The sequence below is a fragment of the Amblyraja radiata genome, chromosome 24, assembly GCF_010909765.2.
Source record: "Amblyraja radiata isolate CabotCenter1 chromosome 24, sAmbRad1.1.pri, whole genome shotgun sequence".
Classification (NCBI taxonomy): domain Eukaryota; kingdom Metazoa; phylum Chordata; class Chondrichthyes; order Rajiformes; family Rajidae; genus Amblyraja; species Amblyraja radiata.
The window spans coordinates 17271982-17292445 of NC_045979.1; the positions used below are offsets into that span (position 1 = coordinate 17271982).

At 41.2% G+C, this 20464-nt stretch overlaps 2 protein-coding genes across 8 annotated transcripts in view; one reads left to right on the forward strand and one right to left on the reverse strand.

Annotated features, from left to right (window-relative positions):
- The first annotated feature begins 1608 nt into the window (after positions 1-1608).
- Positions 1609-14608, forward strand: LOC116986799 (ubiquinol-cytochrome-c reductase complex assembly factor 2). 7 transcript variants are annotated; one of them, XM_033042503.1, is made up of 6 exons: positions 1611-1904; positions 3648-3722; positions 5347-5416; positions 6640-6672; positions 10729-10779; positions 14448-14608. In XM_033042503.1, the coding sequence occupies exons 1-5, from the start codon at positions 1767-1769 to the stop codon at positions 10737-10739; spliced, it is 327 nt and encodes a 108-aa protein (XP_032898394.1). In that variant the 5' UTR covers positions 1611-1766; the 3' UTR covers positions 10740-10779; positions 14448-14608. The 7 variants fall into 7 exon arrangements, with proteins under 7 accessions (XP_032898388.1, XP_032898392.1, XP_032898394.1 ...); XM_033042497.1 differs by lacking the exon at positions 10729-10779 and having other exon boundaries at positions 1609-1904; XM_033042501.1 differs by lacking the exons at positions 10729-10779; positions 14448-14608 and adding an exon at positions 9202-10126 and having other exon boundaries at positions 1610-1904.
- Positions 12432-20464, reverse strand: part of itpr3 (inositol 1,4,5-trisphosphate receptor type 3) — a 196339-nt gene continuing 188306 nt past the window's right edge. The window contains exons 55-58 of the mRNA XM_033042496.1: positions 19821-19986; positions 17556-17716; positions 14333-14494; positions 12432-13066 (exon numbers count right to left, since the gene is read on the reverse strand). Coding sequence (XP_032898387.1) covers positions 12974-13066; positions 14333-14494; positions 17556-17716; positions 19821-19986 — 582 coding nt within the window. The 3' untranslated portion in view covers positions 12432-12973. The remainder of the gene's footprint in view (positions 13067-14332; positions 14495-17555; positions 17717-19820; positions 19987-20464) is intronic.

Consider the following 20464-nt stretch of genomic DNA (forward strand, 5'->3'; position numbering starts at 1 on the left):
CTGAAGCTACGTTACAATCAGAACGGCTTCAGAGAGAAGAGGAACACACTCACACAGATCCTTGCCCTCCGAAGAATCATTGAGGTGAAGAATAACAACCTGCCGGTCGTCCTAACCTTCATAGACTTGAAGGTGTTTGACTCGATTCATCGATGCAAAATGATGAGGATTTGAAGGCTTACGGTATCCCTCCTCGTCTCCTTAGAGCAATTGAGGATGTATACTTGGGCACCACGGCCAAGGTTGTCACCCCGGATGGCGAGAGCAAAATGTTTGAGATCCTCGCAGGGGTCTTACAGGGAGACATGCTGGCACCCTTTCTCTTCATCATTGTCCTTGAATATGCCATGAGGCAGGCGCTCAATCACCCCAAGGCATTCGAGAAGAATCGGGCCAGTCAACTTGTCAGACCTCGACTACGCTGATGACATCTTCCTGCTGTCAGACCAGATTAGGGATGCACAGGAGCTGCTTGACGAGGTCGAGACGGAGTGTGGGGAAGTGGGCCTCCACCTCAATGCCAATAAGACGGTGTATATGCGTACAATGTGGGTGATCATGAGCCTCTCAAGACCAGTGGCGTTGCATCTCTCAAGAAAGTGGAGGACTTCAAGTACCTGGGAGCGAGGATGCAGAGCTCCGAGAATGACATCAAGGTCCAGAAAGCGCTTGCATGGAAAGCCCTCAATAACATAGGGAAAATCTGGATGTCTCGTATGTCTGAGGGTCTCAAACTGAGATTCTTCCATGCAACTGTAGAGACTATATTATTGTAGGGTGTGAGGCATGGACTCTCACTCGAGCACTGTCCAAGTCTCTCGATAGTACCTACATCCGAATGCTCAGAAAAGTTCAAAATGTCAGTTGGGAGGACCACAACACCAACGCCCTGCTCTACAGGGAGAATCCACCTCTGACCGAAAAGCTCAGGTCGAGGACGAGGCTCGCTGGTCACTGCCACCGCCACCCAGAAATACCAGCAAACAAGGTTATGTTGTGGGAACCCACCCATGGGAGACGTGACCCGGGACGGACAATCAAGACGATGTCGAAGACGTTGATGGAAGACGCATGTGTAGAGACAAAATAGGAGCTTGCCAGCTGCATGGAGGACAGAGATGTGTGGTGCGTCCGTCACCGTGCCCGTCGGAAACCAGTACCACTGCGTCGCTAATGTTTTCAACGATGATGAATGAATGATTGCAATAGAGGGGACCAGTATGCAGTTTGCAAGGAATGTCATGCTCGGCTCTGCAGCCACTCACTCATTAACAGCACTGTTAAATTAACGTATACTTGCCATAAATGGAATAATTGCAAAACAAGAGAGGGATAAGTGTGCAGTTTGCAAACAGTTGCATGCTCGGCTGTGCAGCCACTCGTTGACTGACAACACTGTCAGATTAACCAATACTTAATAAATAGAAAGATTGCAAGAGAAGGAACGAGCATGCAGTTTGCAGGGAGTTACATGCTCAGCTCTGCAGCCACTCATTCATTAACAGCACTGTTAAATTAACATCTACTTGCCATAAATTGTAAAACAAAAGAGGGACGAGCATGCAGTTTGCATGGAGCTGCACTTTGGCTGCAACCACCCGATGATTGACAGCTCGGGCGGTGCGTCCTGGGGCGCATGCGCCGGGCCTGGCCAGGCAGTGGGAGCGGGCATCCGGCGGTCCATCCCTCCCTCGTTGTGGGCGAGCAGCGGCTGGAGGGGCCGGGCGGTCGCACGGAGCGTCTTCTCACCCACTGCCACTAGCGAGATGGCGGTGACGCGGTACCGGCGGTTCCTCCGCCTGTGCGAGGAATGGCCGCTCGACCAGAGCAAAGGCGGCCGCGACCTGGGCGCCTTCCTGCGGCAGCGCGTGGCGTTGGCCTTCCGCGAGGGGGAGAGCACGCAGGTAACCCTGGCAACGGAGGGGGGGCAAGTAACCCTGGCAACGGTCGGTGGAGGGGGGCAGGTAACCCTGGCAACGGAGGGGGGGGCAGGCAGGTAACCCTGGCAACGGAGGAGGGGGGCATGTAACCCTGGCAACGGTCGGTGGAGGGGGGCAGGTAACCCTGGCAACGGTGGGGGGGCATGTAACCCTGGCAACGGTCGGTGGAGGGGGGCAGGTAACCCTGGCAACGGTGGGGCGGTAGGTAACCCTGGCAACGGAGAGAGGGATGAGCATGGCAACGGGGGAGGGCAGGTAACCCTGGCAATGGGGAGGGGGGTGAGCTTGGCAACGGGGGGAGGGGGGGCAGGTAACCCTGGCAACGGGGAGGGGGGAGCTGGTGGGGAAGTTAAGGGAATGGGGGCTGGTGGGGGGTGAGGGCTGTTGGGAATGGAAGGTGTTGAAGAAACTGGAGGGGGTGGGTAAACTAAGGGAACTGGGAAGGAGTGGTGAGGGAGGGGGCTGAGAGGAGGGTGCAGGTGAGGAGAGAAGGGGCTTGGGGAAAGAGGAGGGTGGTCCAAGCCTGACTGGTTTCAGCCGAAAAGCAGTCGTACAAAAATAGCCTGCAGCTGTTGGATGGTGTGGGCCGATGGGTCTATTCCTGTGCTGTTATTCCCGTGCTATTCCTATTCCTGTTGTCTGCAGCCTACTTACCAAAGTCAAATATTTGAGGGTAAGGGAGAAAGCTATATCAAGCTTCCTGAGTTGTCCATGACAAAGTCCCAAACTGACTTGGTGCAACCTCAGACCAAAAGTGCTGCCTAATTTTGAAGGCATCATGAATTGCATTAAACCCAATTTTACCCTGTTTGACCCATTTAACCCTGCTTGTCACTTCAAATTTCGGGCTTCCAGCTGAACAGTTTCTTCAGAAGCTGTGCACTTGATCTAATTAAAAATTTTTGAGCTCAGATGATTATTCCCATCTTGATTGTTGCATTTGCCTGCTTCGAATAGTTAAGAGCAAAACAATAGATACTGGAGGAACTCGGAGGTTCAGGCAACATGTAGAGGGAATGGACGGATGCCGCTTTGGGTAGGGACCTTCAGCCTCATTCCCTCCACAGATGCTGCCTGACCCACTAAATACATGCAGACCTTGTCTATTGCTCCAAATTCCAGCACCTGTAGTTCCTTGTGTCCCCATAAGAGTTATGAATTGGTTATGAAATACTTGAGGCACTGCAGATGTAGCTGATGTTATACAACTGCTTGTGTACTTCCTGCACTGTGATTATTCAGCACTGTTGAATCATTTCCTGCATTTCACTTGCTTTAAAATATCTTGGGACAGAAAGAGAAGCAGTCAATGTTTCAGGTCTGGAGACCACTGTGAGAACTGGGAAGGAGACTAAAACAAATTGGTTCCCATTTGGATTCACCCTAAAGTACGTTGAAAATAAACACAAAAAAAATCAAAATTAGCAACCAATCTTAAATCAGCAAGCACATAGATGATGCTGAATGGGAATTTATACAAGATATTGTGGTATAGACTTTTCAGCTAAACAGGCAGACTATTTGTCACATGGGTTGTGTTGAATGAGAAACCTGACATTTAAAATATACTCTGCCGTTAATTTAAGTGGTGTCCAGAAAACCCACACTTCATGTAAAAAAAAGTTTTATAATTTCTATAGTATGCGCACTTCACTTGATTTCTATATATTATTGTGCTTGCTTAATTTCTGTTCTTATTTTGTTCAGATTGCAGATCCAGAGAAGTGTGACCAGATGTATGACAGTTTAGCCAGAATCAACTCTGCTTATTACAAAAACAAGGTACTGTCAGTTGACCATTTAAGTCCTCACCTTCACACCCCAAACTTATTGCTAGATTACAGGAAATTAGTTGGGTATAATCTGGTCCAATGAAGACTGACTAGAATTGATATCACCACAGAAACAATAACATGAATAGCTGGACAGAAAAAGTAAAAAAAAAACAAAATAGCCAAAGTAATCTTTTTGTACTTGATGAAATATTGACATTGATTGGGTTCAGATATGGTTAGAATGTAGATCAGTTTTTTTATTTTGAGTATAAAATTTATGGGGAATAGTTATTCCTTTTGCTGAATTGTTTAAAGTGGCATGGCCTACCTTCCTTCCTGCTCACCAGGACCCTGTTTGCCATGCTACTTTCCCGTACATTGTGCTCTACTGCTGACCGGGGCCCCAGATGCTGCATTTTTCTCTAATCTTACCAGATTCACTGGGAAATTTATTACAATATTGTGTAACATCTTACAAAAAACTTTGATTTAAAATTGGGGTATTAATAGGATAAGATGTCCAATAGTCTGGAAGTTCCACAAGTCTAACACCACCAAATCCCAAGCATGCCGTATAAGCATGCTCCAGTGTCTGTACAGAAATTTGCCAGAGGGAAGATTCACCAGGGACAAACTGAGCAAAACGATGAAAGTAAGCTTACACATATAAAAGACAGTGAAAGCTAATGGCATGTTGGCCTTCATTGCGAGAGGATTTGAGTTTAGGCACAAGGAGATCCTACTGTAGTTGTACAGGGCCCTGGTGAGACCGCACCTGGAGTATTGTGTGCAATTTTGGTCTCGTAATTTGAGGAGGGACATTATTGCTATTGAGGGAGTGAGGTGTAGGTTCACCAGGTTAATTCCCGGGATGGCTGGACTGACATATGATGAAAGAATGGGTCGACTGGGCTTGTATTCATTGGAATTTAGGATGAGAGGGCATCTTTTTGAAATATAATTTTTTTAAAGGATTGGACGGGCTAGATGCAGGGAAAATGTTCCCGATGTTGTGGGAGTCCAGAACCAGGGGTCACAGTTTAAGAATAAGGGGTAGGCCATTTAGAACTTGAGATGAGGAAAAACGTTTTCACCCAGAGAGTTGTGAATCTGTGGAATTCTCTGCCACAGAAGGCAGTGGAGGCCAATACACTGGATGTTTTCAAGAAAGAGTTAGATTTAGCTCTTGGGGCTAAAGGAATCAAGGGATATGGGGAAAAAGCAGGAACAGGTTACTGATTTAAGATGATCAGCCATAATCATATTGAATGGTGGTGCTGGCTCAAAGGGCCGATGGCCTATTCCTGCACCTATGTTGACATCCGTGTAGCTGACGTCTGTTTATCTGTGCCCTAATTAAGTCCAGAATGCGGTCGTACAGGAAATATTCAAATTGCAAGTGGAATGGAAATAGAATATTGAGATTAACAAGAAATTTGATCACAGCCTCTAATCCCAGTTCTGTTGAACCCCTTTTTCTGCATAGTTTCAACCCATTAAAAATTGAATTCCTATATTTTCAGAGTTTAAATGTTTTAATTGCATTTATAATGCCAGAATATCAGAAATCTTAATTTTTGGAGTAGGCAAAAACAAACAATATTTAAGTGAAAAAACTTATTTCATTTCAGTACCCCCGTCTCAGAAACACATGTTTTACTGGTGTGACAGTGGAAGAATGTCGAATGGTTCTTGCAACAGGTAATAATTCCAGACTTTATCATCAGATAGTTATTGAGTTATTTACCTTCTGGTAAATGATTTAAAAATGGAAAGGGATAAAAGCAAAAAAAGTTACGAAGTTATAGTATTACACAGCATGGAAGCAGGGCCTTCAGCACACAGCGTCTGGGCTACCATCAAGCATGCAATTAAACCCATTTAACTGATATTTCCCAATAATCCTACCATCTCCTTCCCCCCCAAGAATCTTCACGTCATTACACACCACTGACAAGTTACAGAAGCCCGTTAACCTAGCAAGCCGCATATCTTTAGAATGTGGCAAGAAATTGGAGAACACTGTCATAGGTGACATGCAGACTGCAGAGGCAGCGCTGAAGGTCACGATTAAACGCCATGTTGATGGATCTGTGAGGCTGCCCTCTAAAAGTTTCACTACTGTGCGTGCCATCCAGACTGATTTGGAAAATTTTAATCACACATGTTAACTTGCTGGACGTAATTTTTTTTCCCAGATGTACTTTGTTTTTCATTTTACAAATGTAAAATTATTTTATATCGTCTCGTACTCATTTTTTTTAGAAAGCAGAAACTAGGATCTGATTCTCATTGTGTCCTGTTTCTCAGTAGTATCACTGACACATTCACTGAGCATTGGCTATTTATCGTCCTGCATTGAAGGGATATTCTATGATTTCAATTTTTGTTTGGCTCTTAACACACTTACTCATTCTTGTTTACCACCATCGAATCCCAATTCATGTTTAACATTGTAAAAATACGTATTCATATCCCTACTTTGCCTCGTATTACTCTGACCTGTACCTTCTGCTGCTGAGGCTCAAACTAAGATTTATTTCTTGAGTATCTGCACCTCTAACATCCTCCAAGAGATCTTTGATCATGTCTAAAGTAATCAACTTTAACATTTCTTCATATAGCAATGTCAAACATTGTCTGGTAAAGCACCGCAAGACATTTTGCAACATTAAAGTTGATATTTAACTGATTGTTCCATTACATATTTTACATCAAATTAATACATTTGAGAAGTAGCACGTTGAATATTCCGATACCTCAGTTGATATTGAACCAAAATTTTAATTCAACTCCAATCTTTGAATTAGCTGCTGTCGGTTAGTTTGATATTTAAGCTGCTGCAAGTGATTTTAATGTTTCCAAAGTTATGATATTCCCATGTGTCAATTGTTGTTTATCATTGTTTTATTATTTGTTGATAGATAATATGAAACAAATGGAAGAAATGAAGAAAGGTATGTGGAAAAAGCTCAGAGAAAAGTTTGCAGGGAAATCAGAAAATGTCACCAAGGAATATGTCTAACCTTTGCATAGGATTGAAACTGTAATTGGCATTTATAATAGTTGATAAAATATAATAATAAATGTCTGATTCTAGACATGACTTTTTGAATTATACAATTATTGATGGAAATCTATAAAATTCAAAAATTTAATTTTGATATTTTGAAATATGCCAGTACATGTGTTCAAATGTGAAAGTCCATATTTCAAAATATAAATAAATCCAAATTTTCTTTTAAGTTTAATAAGAAAGTTGTGATACTCAGAGTACCACAACCCAAGGAAATTATTACATAAAATGAGCATAGATAATTTTAATGGGTGCAATTTTAAAGGAACTAAAAGGCACCTAAACAAGTTAAAGAAGTGCAAAGGACGATGTTTCTGGTTGTTAAAGGCTGATCACCTCGATCTATAAGCTGCTGTAATGATGGCTATAAAGGCAAGGCACCCTTTTGAATGAAGTTTTGCTAACGATTTTAAAACAACTTCTATGGACAACAGTTCTGAAACAGTCTCTGCCTTTTTGCAACAAGACACTTGCTCTCAGACTTAAGTGATCGGTAACATTTATATCGTCTATCAGACCTAGCCCTGAGCATTGACAATCTTAAATAAGATAAACGTCTGACTAGCCTTGATGGCAATACTATAGGTGAATTGCCTCAACATGCAGTTGTCATCAGGGGCTAGAACTGATCAAGGATTGTTGACCTGAACAATCAACTGCTTCTCTTTCTCTTGCAATGTGAGCCATTTTCTCTTTAAGATGTTTAGCATCACGGGGGGTAAAACAACAAAAACAGACTTGGTTGGTAGTCCCCTTTCTGCGGAGTTTAATGTTATAATAGTAGAGCGATTGTTTCTCCTTTCTTTTTCCTTCTTTTCAAGGGTCTACTTTCTTTCTTTACTTCCTTCTCTAACTTTTTTTCTAAGTGGCTTTCTTTTCTCAACACTCTCTTGCACCTTCACGACTTGCGCACTTTCCTTACTTCCTTTACTTCTATCTTTTTCTTAAAGCTCAAAAAATGAAGCGGTACAAAAAATGTATTAAGACATATGTGTTGTGTATTATTGTAACTTACCGTACTTCTAATAAAAATAATTAAAAAAAAAAAAAAAAGATGTTTAGCATCAGTTCCAACTGTTTTTTTGACATCATCTTGCAAAATGTTAACTCGTAAATTGTCAAGTAAAGGGATAAACATATGTAGTCACTATATCCGAGGTCAGAAGATGCTATGAATTGCATATAACTGATCCTTCTTAATTACTGGGTCAGATTCCTTTAACAGATGATCGAAGACACTAATTAATTTTATATACAAATATGAGAATGCGCCGTTAAAGAAGATGGCTCACCCCAACCTGCTTTAGAATAATTTCTGGTGATGCTCATGTTGAACAAAATAAATTAATCAAAGTGGGTGCAATTGAACACTGACATGTTTTGGATTAAATTTTGTTTAAAACTTGCTTTGGGAGCATTTCTGCAGGAACTACAGAATTGTAATTCTATATATATATAATTTTAAAACAATGGTGAATTGTTTTTAGAATAAAATATATTAAGCAGTATGAGTTTCTAGTCATTTAAAATCTGGGGGTGAGTCAATCACACTTTCTCAAGGAATGTACTGTCATTTTACCGTAGGTTTGCTTTCAACACAGTCAGTATAGAGATTTTAAACAAATGTTAACTTCCTCAGAGTCCATAGCAATGTTGGTTACCAGAAATCTTGTGGTACATATTATAATAAACATGCAATAATGCACTGATTGACATTTAAATAAATGTGCAAAACATCCCATATTTCGTGCAGAAATCTGCAGAGGAAAAGTGATGATGAAATAGGAAAATGGCAGCTGCCTGATTTTCCATCTTGCCATGTGTCTGAGCACTTCCCTGGGTATTTCAGTGATAGATTGCTTGGAAACCGTAACATCCAGCATTCAATACTGTGTGCCACCCGTTTAACTTTGTGCCAATGGGCCACAGATTGTTTGCAGCAGTAAATATTCTAAACTCACTGCTGGCTTGCAGAAAACACACCCAAGTTTTTCCAGATCAGGCAATGTTGACTTGCTGCCTGCACATGTCCGCGGCCAAAATGGCAAAACCTAGCTTGATAGAAGGAAGTTGCATGGAATAACGCTAAAATGTGGGCAGGCCAGAATAGTTCCTGTCACAAAACAGCAGTAAAAAGTTTGAAACTTGGCACAACCTTTAGCTAAGGCTTAACCGAATGTCAGATCTGTCAAGCAACATGAATGCTTCTAAATATTGCAGACATTGAGAAATATTTTTAAATCAGCAAAATTACAAATACACAGAAAATTAAACATTTTTAAAGTAAAAACACAACAAATGAAAATCATTTTAAACCATTAAGGGCATTTACAGAAAAAATATTCACAAGATGAAATCTTTGCAGATATTTCCCTCCTTTCAAGTAAACAAACCTACAGTTTCTCTGCAGCTCTAACTTGGCACAGATTCAGAATGCAGTTTCCATGAGGAATTGCCTGGCGATTACAACGAGTTGTTCGACAAGGAACGCAACATTCGAGAAATTGGGAATCGGCAGTGAAGAATAAGCAGAAAATCACCGTCCACTTGAGGGACTCCTGAGTGCACCTAATATGAAAAACTGCAGTATCACTGGCATTTTCCTTTTAAATTCCAGCCTGGTATATTGATAATTTCCTTCCGCCATCCAATATCTGTGGCATCCTTTACTGAGCCTCGACATGTCTAACATTCACAGGATTACAGGATTGTTAAATAGTTACTTGGATGATACACTTCTTTTAATACAAGCTGTTTACCATCTTAGATGGACGAGACAATTTCTATATCTCATCCCCACCTATCACACCTGCTCTACTTCACCTTCTGGTTTGCATACATTTAAATAAATGCAAAACCAAACGATATAATCAATTAGAAATGTTATCATTATAATTTATTTTGTGAAACATGCAGATGAAGAAAACTAGCAATCCTGGACTTAAACTACAGGCTATCTCCTTTATACCACCATACCTTGCAACATACTTTCTCCTGGTAAACCTGTATGTGCCATAGACTTCCTGTTAGGAATCCCAATGTATCCCTAATTGAGTCTTTGACATTTGAATGTATCCTTTGTGGCTGTGAAAGATTTGAAAGAGCAGAGGGATATTAAAAAAATTACATCTCTCAAGTATTTCAACCATAGCACATCGACACTGCCTTTGATAATGGCATATAACTGCTGAGCAGAATCATACTTTTAACTACAATGCCTAAGCCTCTTCCTTCCAGATCATTGTATCTTTAAAATTCTGAAGAGCACTGTGAATCAGAAGGAAATTCCATTTTAACAAGTTTGCTTTTCGTTTAAATAAACTTATTGTACAATAGTTCATGAGACTCAAGCACAAACATGATATCAAAAGTAATTATTTAGAAATTATGTTTTAATGCCCACCCCCTGATAATTTTAATTAGTGCGGGCCATCTCTCCATTCACGTTAACATAGACTTTGTTTAGACAGATCCATCTTAACAGAAGAATTACATGAAAACTGTCTCCTGGATACTGGAGTAACTAATGAACCTTGAGCAAAAAAACAAGGTGCTGGTAGCATCTTTGGAGGGAAATGGGCAGACAATGTTTTGGATTTATACCGTTCATTTGGACTGGGAGAGCAGAGGGGAGATAGCCAGTATGAAGTGGCAATGGTGAAGGATGGGGCAAAACCTAGCAGTTGATGCCCCAAAGTGATGCTGCAGTCTGAAGAAGGTTCCCGATCCAAAACACGACCTGTCCATTCCCTCCACAGATGCTGCCTGACCGCTGAGTTATTCTAGAACTTCGTATTTTACTCCAGTATCCAGTTCAGTCCTTTAGCAGATTGACTATTGAATGATACTGAAATAATCTGAACAATGCAGTCAAAAATACTTGCATATACTTACAGATTTGGTGAACAGAACATTTTCTTCTGTTTGAACACAACAGGTTACTTCTGATGTAATATTTGCACATAAACAATTTTCATTTGACAAAAATGTAATTATCAAGTAAGCTACTTTCAAGTACAGGCCACCTACTTTTGGTGCTATAAAAATCATTATTATTGCAGTTTAAATATATATTTGGATTTTGAATAAGAATTGCCTGATGGAGACACGAGAAACAGCAAATGCCACCTGACCCACTTGGCTAGCTTACAACCTAACGGTATGAACATTGAATTTTCCAATTTTAGATAACCAACAATACCTCAACATCCCTCCCCTCTCACCACCCCTCCCCTCCCTTGAGCCCCACCTGAACTCGCACCTATTTCTCCCTCCTACATCCTTTCATCTGCTTCACAATTTGCTTCTCATTCATTCTTCTCTCATGTTTTTGGCTATAATTTCTGTCCTTTTATCCAGCCATTTGCCTATCAAAAATGTCCTTCGCCTGTGTCCACCTATGACCTACCACGCTCTGTCCTGCCTCTCATCTCTCACAGCTCACTCCCCCACTAAAAAGTCTGAAAAAGTGTCCTGATCTGAAACCTATCCATGTTCTCCAGAGATGCTGCCTGACCCACTGAGTTACTCCAGTACTTTGTGTCCTTTTGTGTAAACCAGCATCTGCAGTTCCTTGTTTCAACATTTAAATTGCAAAAAGCTATATTCTTGAGCATAACACAAAGTGCTGGAAGAACTCAGTGGGTCTTGCAGCATCTGTGCAAGGAATGGTCAGAATTGTTTTGAGTTGGGAACCCTCAGACTGAAGTGCCTCGTGTTCTTTACCCTGCAAGGAGATTAGACTAATATTCACTTTTTTTTAAAATAATTCTCTAATTGCACACATGCAATAGCTTTTCATAATCAAGAATGTTCCAATCTGCAGAGCAATTCTTATTGAAAGAAGAAACTAAAGGCCCTATCAAAAAGAAAACAAACATTTTAATAAAATATCAACAGAACTAGACTAAATGGTTATTGACCTTTGCTTTCTTTGATTCCATTTACAGAAGATTTTGAATTGCGACACCATTTTACCTTGTTGGAAATCATTAAAAAGAGTAACTCAATGTCATTATGCTTGACTATAATCCTCAGAACCAATATAACCTGTTTTAGCCAAGAGTTGTGATAACAAATGAAGTGGATTTCAAGCATAGAGGGCATGTCGAGGGTACATTTGAAATACTGTTCCGTAGTATGCCACTGCCTTTAAACATGTGCATTGTAGAATCTACTGTATTATCCCATTGCATTCACCGCTCAATGATGAGGAGGTTTTTCATTCATCAATGGGGCATATTAAAATATCATAAAATTAGAAATACCTATACACTTTGGTCCCATTAATCATCGATAAATCTTCGTCCAGATGGCTGGATACTTCGGCACTTATGGAGCAACTTGGAATCATTTTACATAAATGTAATGATGTGCTTTGTTGCCTCACAGTTTGTCATAGCATAAAATTATAACAAAATACTTTGCCATCCAATAAATAGTTTAAAATTAAGTTTTATTGGAATACATCTTTAAAGTGGACAGTGATAATTTTTGTAGATTCCATACTGAGACAATGCTTAAATATTAGCAATGGCATTGCATATGCACATTTAGACTTGGCTACGGGGAGTGCACATAGACACAGCTCATTCCCGAGGTTTTGATTCAATTATGAGGCAACACTGTTCAGTCCCCTAGTCCAGTATTAAATTTGCAGGTTTAGAAACTGCAGTTTAATGATTTTGATTCAAAACATGCCTCAGCAGCCGAGAAAGGAAGTTAGTACAGTAGTGGAAGATTCAAAGTGGTATTGTATCTCTGCCGAGGGAGGCAAATCAGATCTCTTCAAGTTTTCCAATTTTACCAAAATGTAAAACAGATATTAATAACTTTGTACATCACAAGCTTTCAAAATATATAAAACCCACAGTAAGAAAATAGTAATAAGTCACATAAAATATTGCACCTGACATAATCACCAAAACCTGATCAAACCAATTCCCTTCCCCAAGAACTAAACTCATTTTTAATTTACAAAGTATTAAATTCACATGTAGTTTTCAAAATGTAGTTTCCTTAATGTTAGCATCTCTGCTGTGGCCCTACAGAATATTATAATGTATTTCATTTGGTTATAATTTACCATTTAGTTATTCTTTTGTTGCAGAGCAAGATGTTAATAATACACAATATTCTTAGACAGTGATATTGTGGACACCAATCATAACGCCATGGAATTTTCATGCTTTGGCCACCTGATGGTTGGCATTAGTTGGATTGCCTTGTATATCCACAAATCCCATTCTCTGTCTTCGCTTCCTTTGTTCTGTCATCTAAAAAAAGGATAATGACATTTGAATTCAATTAGTTCAAAACTAGGTGCTTAAAAAATCATAGTTCAATAGTAGCAAATGACAAGTTTCTTCTGTAAAGGAAAAACAAATCCAAGGCATAGTGGCAACAGAATACAGACAAAATGTAATAAAAAGGAATGACAGACGCTGGTTTATACTAAAGATAAACACAAAGTGCTGGAGTAACTCAGCCGGTCAGGTAGTATCTATGGCGAAAATGGATAGGTGATGTTTCAGGTCGGGATCCTTCAGTCTGGTAATAAGAACCCCTCTTCTTTAAAATCTTTCTGATACAGAATGAATTGCCCTCAACAGGGGTAGCTTTGTACCCTTCCACCCCCACCTCACCAATTTCCGGGCTCGGTGTGACATCGCTGTGACATGGCTCACCGCCTCTGGCCCTCTTCAGTGGAAAGGAGTCCTTACCGCCCAGAAATGACTACATAAATCGCCAACATTCCTCCTCTTGGACCTTTTTCTTTCTCACTGCCGGTGAGACGTGAACCGTCTTGACACTTCTACTGCCGTCAGCTACTCCAATCCCACCCACTCTTATTTTAAAACTGTCTAAAGAAGGGTCCCGATCCAATGGTCACCTATCCATATTTTTTTCTGGAGATGCTGCCTGACCAGCTGAGTTATTTCAGCATTTTGTGGCTGTAAGAGATTGTGGATGTTGGAATCTGGAGCAAAAAACATACAGCTGAAGGAACGCAGCGGGTCAGACAGGAGTGGAGGCCAAGGGATGGTTGTCCTGTTTGATGGAGAACCTGCTTCAGTTCCTAATGGTGGGTCTTCACCCAAAACATTGACCATCCGCTTGCCTCCACAGAAGATACGATGGAAGATTCAGCATTTGGTCACATTAGCTAGCAGAGTTGCTGCCTCGCAGTGCCAGAAACCCAGGTTAAATCCTGATTGTTCAACCCTGATTTGCGGTGCTAGCTGTGTGGAGTAAAACATTTCATCTGATGACCCAGCTGGGTTTTCTCCAGTATTGTAGTTTCCTCCCAAAGTCATGTAGAGTGGTGGGCCACTGTAAATTGTCCCTAATATGTAGATAAGAGGTAGAATCTGGGATTGTTAATGGGATGTGGGGAGAATTAAAAAATGGGATTAATGTATTGATTGATGGTTGATGCTTAATGCGGACAGTGGGTTAAATGGTAAGTTCCCTTGTCGTATCTCTCCATTGCTTTGTAACTTTGTTACGTTGCAAGAAGTGCTTTTGTTTTAAGTTCTTACCTGTTCCTTTAGATCTGTAAGTTGATTTGTGAGGACTGTTACCAACTTCATTGTAAAGTATAGCTTGTCCTGTAAATTTCGAATTTCGTTCTGTTCTCCTTCCCCTTCATTACAGACCAGGGACATGGCGCGCATGCGTGGAAACCAATCCAGGTTTTTGGTCTACAGCAAGTAAAAAGGAACAATAAGTAATGTTCAGTTCACCATCTTTGGGAATGGGTCAAAGCATCTCCAGCATATTAAATCCATGGAATAAAAAGGAAATTGTATTTACAATGTTCCTCTCCTTTTTTACTGGGCAATACAAAGGCTTCATAGTTAAGTAGAAAAATACAGCCAATTCCCACACAGGACCGACACAAAAAAACATAAGACCGTAAGACTTAGAAGCAGATTTCAGCCATTCAACCAATCAAGTCTACTCTGCCATTCAAGCATTGCTGATCTATTTTTCCATCTCAACCCAATTTTCCTACCTTCTCCCTGCAACCTTTAATACTCTTAGAAGGATGTCGAACAGAAACGTCAACCATTCCTTTTCTCCGGAGATGCTGTCTGGCTTGCTGAATTACTCCAACTTTTTGTGCCTATCTTCGGTTTAAACCAGCATCTGCAGTTCCTTGCCTATGAACCTCAGTTTTAAAATACACCGTTTTTTAGCCTCTATTCAGTATTTCTTTAATATAATTTCACTGAGTACTCGCATACACAGAGGAAACGAAAAAACGTTGCTCAATCGGTTTCCATTCAGTGTAAAAATAAGAACAAAAAAGGATAATACATAGAGCTTTAAAAACAAATTAAAATTACCATTTTTAAAAGAAAGTAGGCCTAAAAATTAACAATATAATAAAAACAGTCATTCTGATCGACAGTGGCTTTACTTTGACAGGTGCCTAACTGTCAAAGTATTGGCGCGGTTGGATGTGTGGATGAGCGATATTTTGGGAGGGGACAAGGTCCGTTAATCAGTCTTATTGCCTGTGGGAAGAAGCTGAGGAGCATCCTGCTGGTTTTGCAACTGATGCTCCTGTACCTCTTCCCAGATGGCAGAATGGAAAAGATGTGATGTGATGGGTGGTAGGGGTCCTGGATGATGGAGATAGCTCTGCTGATGCTCCCCTTCTTGTATATCTCCAGCAGGAAAGGGAATGGGGCACCGATAATCCTGCTGGCGGTCTTCACTATCCTGTTTAGTTGATATTGTTCGTAAGCCTTGCAGCTCCCGAACCAGGACGTGATGCCGTAGGTTATTATGCTCTCAATTGTGCCCCTATAAAAGGTTCTTAGATGGGCAGTGGGGAGACCTGCTTTCCGCAGTCTCCGGAGAGGGTGGAGTCGCTGTTAGGCTCTTTTGACCACTGACTGCTGTGGTGTTGGTCATAGAGGTCAGGTCATCCGACAGGTGGAGTCCTAGGAACTTCACACTGCTGACCCTCTCCACAGCAGTTCCATCAATATACAGTGGTGTATGGTGTTGTTTCCCCGCCCTCCTGAAGTCGACCACCATCTCCTTAGTTTTTCCCACATTGAGAGTGAGGTTATGGGATTTGCACCATCCTGTGAGCAGCTCCACCTCCATCCTGTACGCCGACTCATTATTGTCGCTAATGAGACCCACCACTGTTGTATCATCAGCGAAGTTGTTGATATAGTTGTTATTGAGTCTAGCAGTACAATCATGTGTAAGCAGACTAAACAGCAGGGGGCTTAGGACACAGCCTTGGTTTTTGATGTCCGACTGCCCACCCTGACTTTTCTGCTGCCGTTGTGATAGAAAGTTAAGGACCCAGTTACAAGTGCCAGTATCCACCCCTAACAGCCTCAGCTTCTCCACCAACTGCTGTGGGATGATTGTATTAAAAGCAGAGCTGAAATCTATAAAGAGGATCCTGACATAAGTATTTTTCCGGTCGAGGTGTGACAGTGCGAGGTTCAGTGTTGTGGAGACTGCGTCCTCTGTGGACCGGTTGGCTCTGTAAGCGAACTGCAGTGGGTCTAGGTCGGCAGGGAGACAATTTTTAATATGCTGCATAACCAGCCGCTCAAAACACTTCATTAATATGGGTGTGAGAGCCACTGGCTCTACTACAGCCATCTTTGGCAATGAATCCCACAGATTCATCACCCTTTTGCTGAAGAAATCCTTCCTCGTCTCCCTTTTAAAAGTACGCTCTTTTATTTTGAAGCTGTGGTTCTAGGAACCTCTGGTCTTACCTAGGCCTCTCTATCTAGGCCTTTCACTGTTCAGTGGGTTTCAATGAGATCCCCCTCATCTTTCTAATCTCCAGCAAGTACAGACCAGAGCCTTCAAAAGCTCCTCATACGTTAACCCAACCATGTCCAGGACCATTCAGTAGGGAGTCACCAAGAAACCTGCATTAACAGCAGTGGTGATCAACACACTTTAGATTGATACTGGGAGAATCTCATTATTTATAAAGTTATGCCAGGGGCTTTTTTTTCATCTACTTGACAGATAAGACACTTATTTGGTATTGAGGTTTTAAACATAAATTCAAGGGCTCACATTGGTCTAAAACTGGTCCAAAACATTGCCGCAATCCAGTTTGTAGTGAGAAAAAGTCCATTTGGGAAGAACAACTGTACAGATATTTGTGCCACACACCGATGTTTGAAAGAAATTCAATGTGAAATTAAAAAGCTAAGTTAACAAGTAGATTTAAATATTGGAGGATAGTTATATATAACTAAAAAAAAGCCAGATGATTGTGCGTTTAGGTCAGGAAATAGGTAGCAAGATAAACAACATGTGGCAAGTGTTCTGCGGCATGTCAAGATGATTTAACTAACGATCCACACAGCATTTGACTGTGAAAGGTTATTAACAGCTTGGAGTTAACACCTTTGATCAGGTTCCCAGCTGCAGAATAAGCCTCCAATCAACTGCCGTGTCATCTTCAATCGCGAAGAAACCTTCAAATCTATTCATCATGGCTTGAAACACTACCTGTTAATAGGTGTTTGACTGCCATAGGAGGTGGTTGAGACAGGTACAATAGCTGCATTTAAGACACTTAAATGGATAGGAAAGTATTTGAGAAATATGGACCAAATGCTGGCAAATGGGACCAGATGAGATGGGCATCTTGGTCGGCATGGGCGAGTTGGGCCCAAGGGCCTGTTTCGTACTGTATTCTGCAATGACTAAATGACAGGATTAAACAGAATACAATATTCCTTTTTAAAATTAAAATGTTACCTTTATCATTTGAGCAACATAGCTTTCTGGCCCGGTGTAATCAGTCTTTTTCTTCACATGAACCAACACAATGAAGTATAAATAATTCCAGATATTGTGTTCAATTTTAATGTGCTCTTCAAATGACACTGTCTTGTTGTCAAACTTATCCCGTTCAAGGCCTGTACGTAAGAACAAAAAAAATTAAAGTTTACTGAGCCCAGCAACAAGCTGGTTTGATTCCTTCTGGTTCTGTGGTATGTTTTGATGCCTCCTTGCACAAAGGAATTGAGATCATCAGCAAAGCAGCAGAGGAGAGAACATGCTGTCAAGTGTCAATTGCAGCATTTAATATCCCCTCTGTAGACCTCACCCTGTCTCAATCTACTTATTGCCTGCAAAAAGTGCTGCAAACATCAGCTGTTGATAAATATTTCCTGAAGAGACACAAAGAACTGCAGATCATGTTTGGGTTTATTATTAGTTTAATTTAGTTTAGAAACAGTGTTGAAACAGGCCCTTCAGCCCACTCCAACCACCGATCACCCATTCACACTGGTTCTATGCTATCCCATATTCGCATCCACTCCTGACAAACTACGGGGAATTTTACGGAGGCCATTTAACCGACAAACCCGCACGTCTTTGGGATATGGAAGGAAATGGGAGCACCTGGAGGAAACTAATCTTGTCACTGGAAGATCCTGCAAACTCCACACGGACAGTCCCCGAGGTCAGGATTGAATCCGCGTTTCTGGTGCTGTGAGGTAGAGCCCTATCAGCCGCATCAGGTGTTGTCACGTGTACTGATGTACGGTGAAAAGCCTGTTTTGCATGGCAGCCAAATAGTTCAGATAATACTATACATTAATTATATCAGATCAGACGCAGTAAATAGTCAAGTACAATAGGTAGAGCAAAGGGGAACATACTGAGTGCAGAATTCTCAGCATCATGGCACATTCATTCCATAGAAAAAAGGCTAATGTACTAAATGGGATAGACATAAAACAGACAGTACTGTAGCTATGGAGGGACCGTTCAGAACCCTGATAATGGGGGAAGACGTTCCTGAGTCAGGTTTTCAGGCTTCTGTACCTTTTACTAGACAAGAGCAGGGATGAAGAGGAATGACTTGGGGTGGGACGTCTTTTCCGAGGCAATGTGATATGTAGATAGAGTCAATGGTGAGAAGTCCGATGCTGAATTACCCAAAAAAATCACAAGGTGCTGGAGTAACTCAGGTGGTCACGCAGCATCTCTGGGGGAGATAAATAGGCAACATTTCAGGAGGGATAAAGAACTCCGAGCTGTCTGCAAACAGAAGCAGGGACAAATCGTATTTTTGTTAGGAACCTGCTTGGGGCTTCTCAGCATAAATGAGGTGTCTAGATGTTTGAGTGGTGATAGCCAAAAGAAAGATTCCCAATGTATTTTCTGTAGCGTAATTCCGCTTTGAATTGTTTGGACTAGTATTTATTCCTGCTGTTAGCTATAAATTTTTCTCTCCAACGTTAATGTCCATCTTAATGCCTAGGTTGAAAAGGAACAAAAACAGTTTATGTGGGATGGGAGTTTGATTGTGTGAGAGGTGAAATACTGTTTTGTATTGAGACCGCTGCTGTAAACTTCAGTGGTGTCCATGGGGGTCTCTGAACAGACATGGGCATCTAGATTCACAGCTGGGTCTAGAGTTGTGGATGGGGCTGGAGGAATGAGAGGGAGAAGGCTAGCATCCATGGTTGGGTTGCCAAGTGGGGAAGTGGATGGGTTGGATTAGTTTTGGATGAGCGTGATTTTGGTTGGGGATTGGTTTTGATCCAAACATTTTAGTTTGACACAACGTAATTGAAAATGTGGTCACTTAAGGGTGAAACACAATAATCAAGTCTTCCAGGATAATTGGTATAACTCTGTACACGTGACTAAAATAAACCTAAACCTAATTTGATCTATTGTGGTCTGCTAAATAGGATGTTTTTACACATGAGATAGGAAGAGTTCAGGGCCATCTTTTGACATTGAGTATTTTGTAAAGAGGAGATTGATTGATTGATAGTAAAGGTGTCAAAGGTTACGGGGAGATGGCGGTTGAGAGGGAAAAATAGATCAGTTCTGCTCCGATGTCTTATAATGAAGTGCAGCTCACAGTGTTTAGAATGTAATTCATTACACTAAGGGAGTAGGTATGATGTGACACTTTCATCCTTAACATTTAATTAGCTACAATTCTTTGCTAATTGTTCTCTACTTTTTGAATATGAATTACGACAGGCTTGTACATACCACAGATAAAGCAAGTCGACTTGAGGGTTTCTTCCTTCTTTTGCTTCTCACTTCTCAAATCAGCAAAGGTGTCAATAATAACGCCAAAGATCAGGTTCAGTACAATGATGATAACAATGAAGAAAAACAGCAGATCAAAGATAACACGTGCAGGGAACAGTGCCTCCTGGAACAAATCAATCAGCGCAGGGCGCAGGTAATCAATCACTGTGTCTCATAGAAACATAGAAAAATAGGTGCAGGAGTTGGCCATTCGGCCCTTCAAGCCAGCACCGCCATTCAATATGATCATGGCTGATTATAAAAAATCAGTACTCCGTTCCTGATTTTTCCCCCATATCCCTTGATTCCTTTAGCCCTCAGAGCTAAATCTAACGCTCTTGAAAACATCCAGTGAATTTGCCTCTAGTGCCTTCTGTGGCAGAGAATTCCACAGATTCACAAAATAAGTTTTTTCCTCTTCTCAGTCCGACATGGCCTAATCCTTATTCTTAAACTGTGACCCCTGGTTCTGGACTCCTGCAACATCGGGAACATTTTTCCTCCGTCAAGCCTGTCCAATCCTTTAAGAATTTTATATGTTTGTGTAAGATCCCCTCAATAGCCCTAATGTCCTTCCTCAAATTAGGAAACCAAAATTGCAC

What these genes read in the sequence shown, in the direction of transcription:
- LOC116986799 (XM_033042497.1), top strand. Translation starts at nt 1,767, where the DNA reads ATGGCGGTGACGCGGTACCGGCGGTTCCTCCGCCTGTGCGAGGAATGG. An exon ending in CTGCTTATTACAAAAACAAG is followed by an intron (nt 3,723 to 5,346) that starts GTACTGTCAGTT and finishes ATTTCATTTCAG; the next exon opens with TACCCCCGTCTCAGAAACAC. An exon ending in TCGAATGGTTCTTGCAACAG is followed by an intron (nt 5,417 to 6,639) that starts GTAATAATTCCA and finishes ATTTGTTGATAG; the next exon opens with ATAATATGAAACAAATGGAA.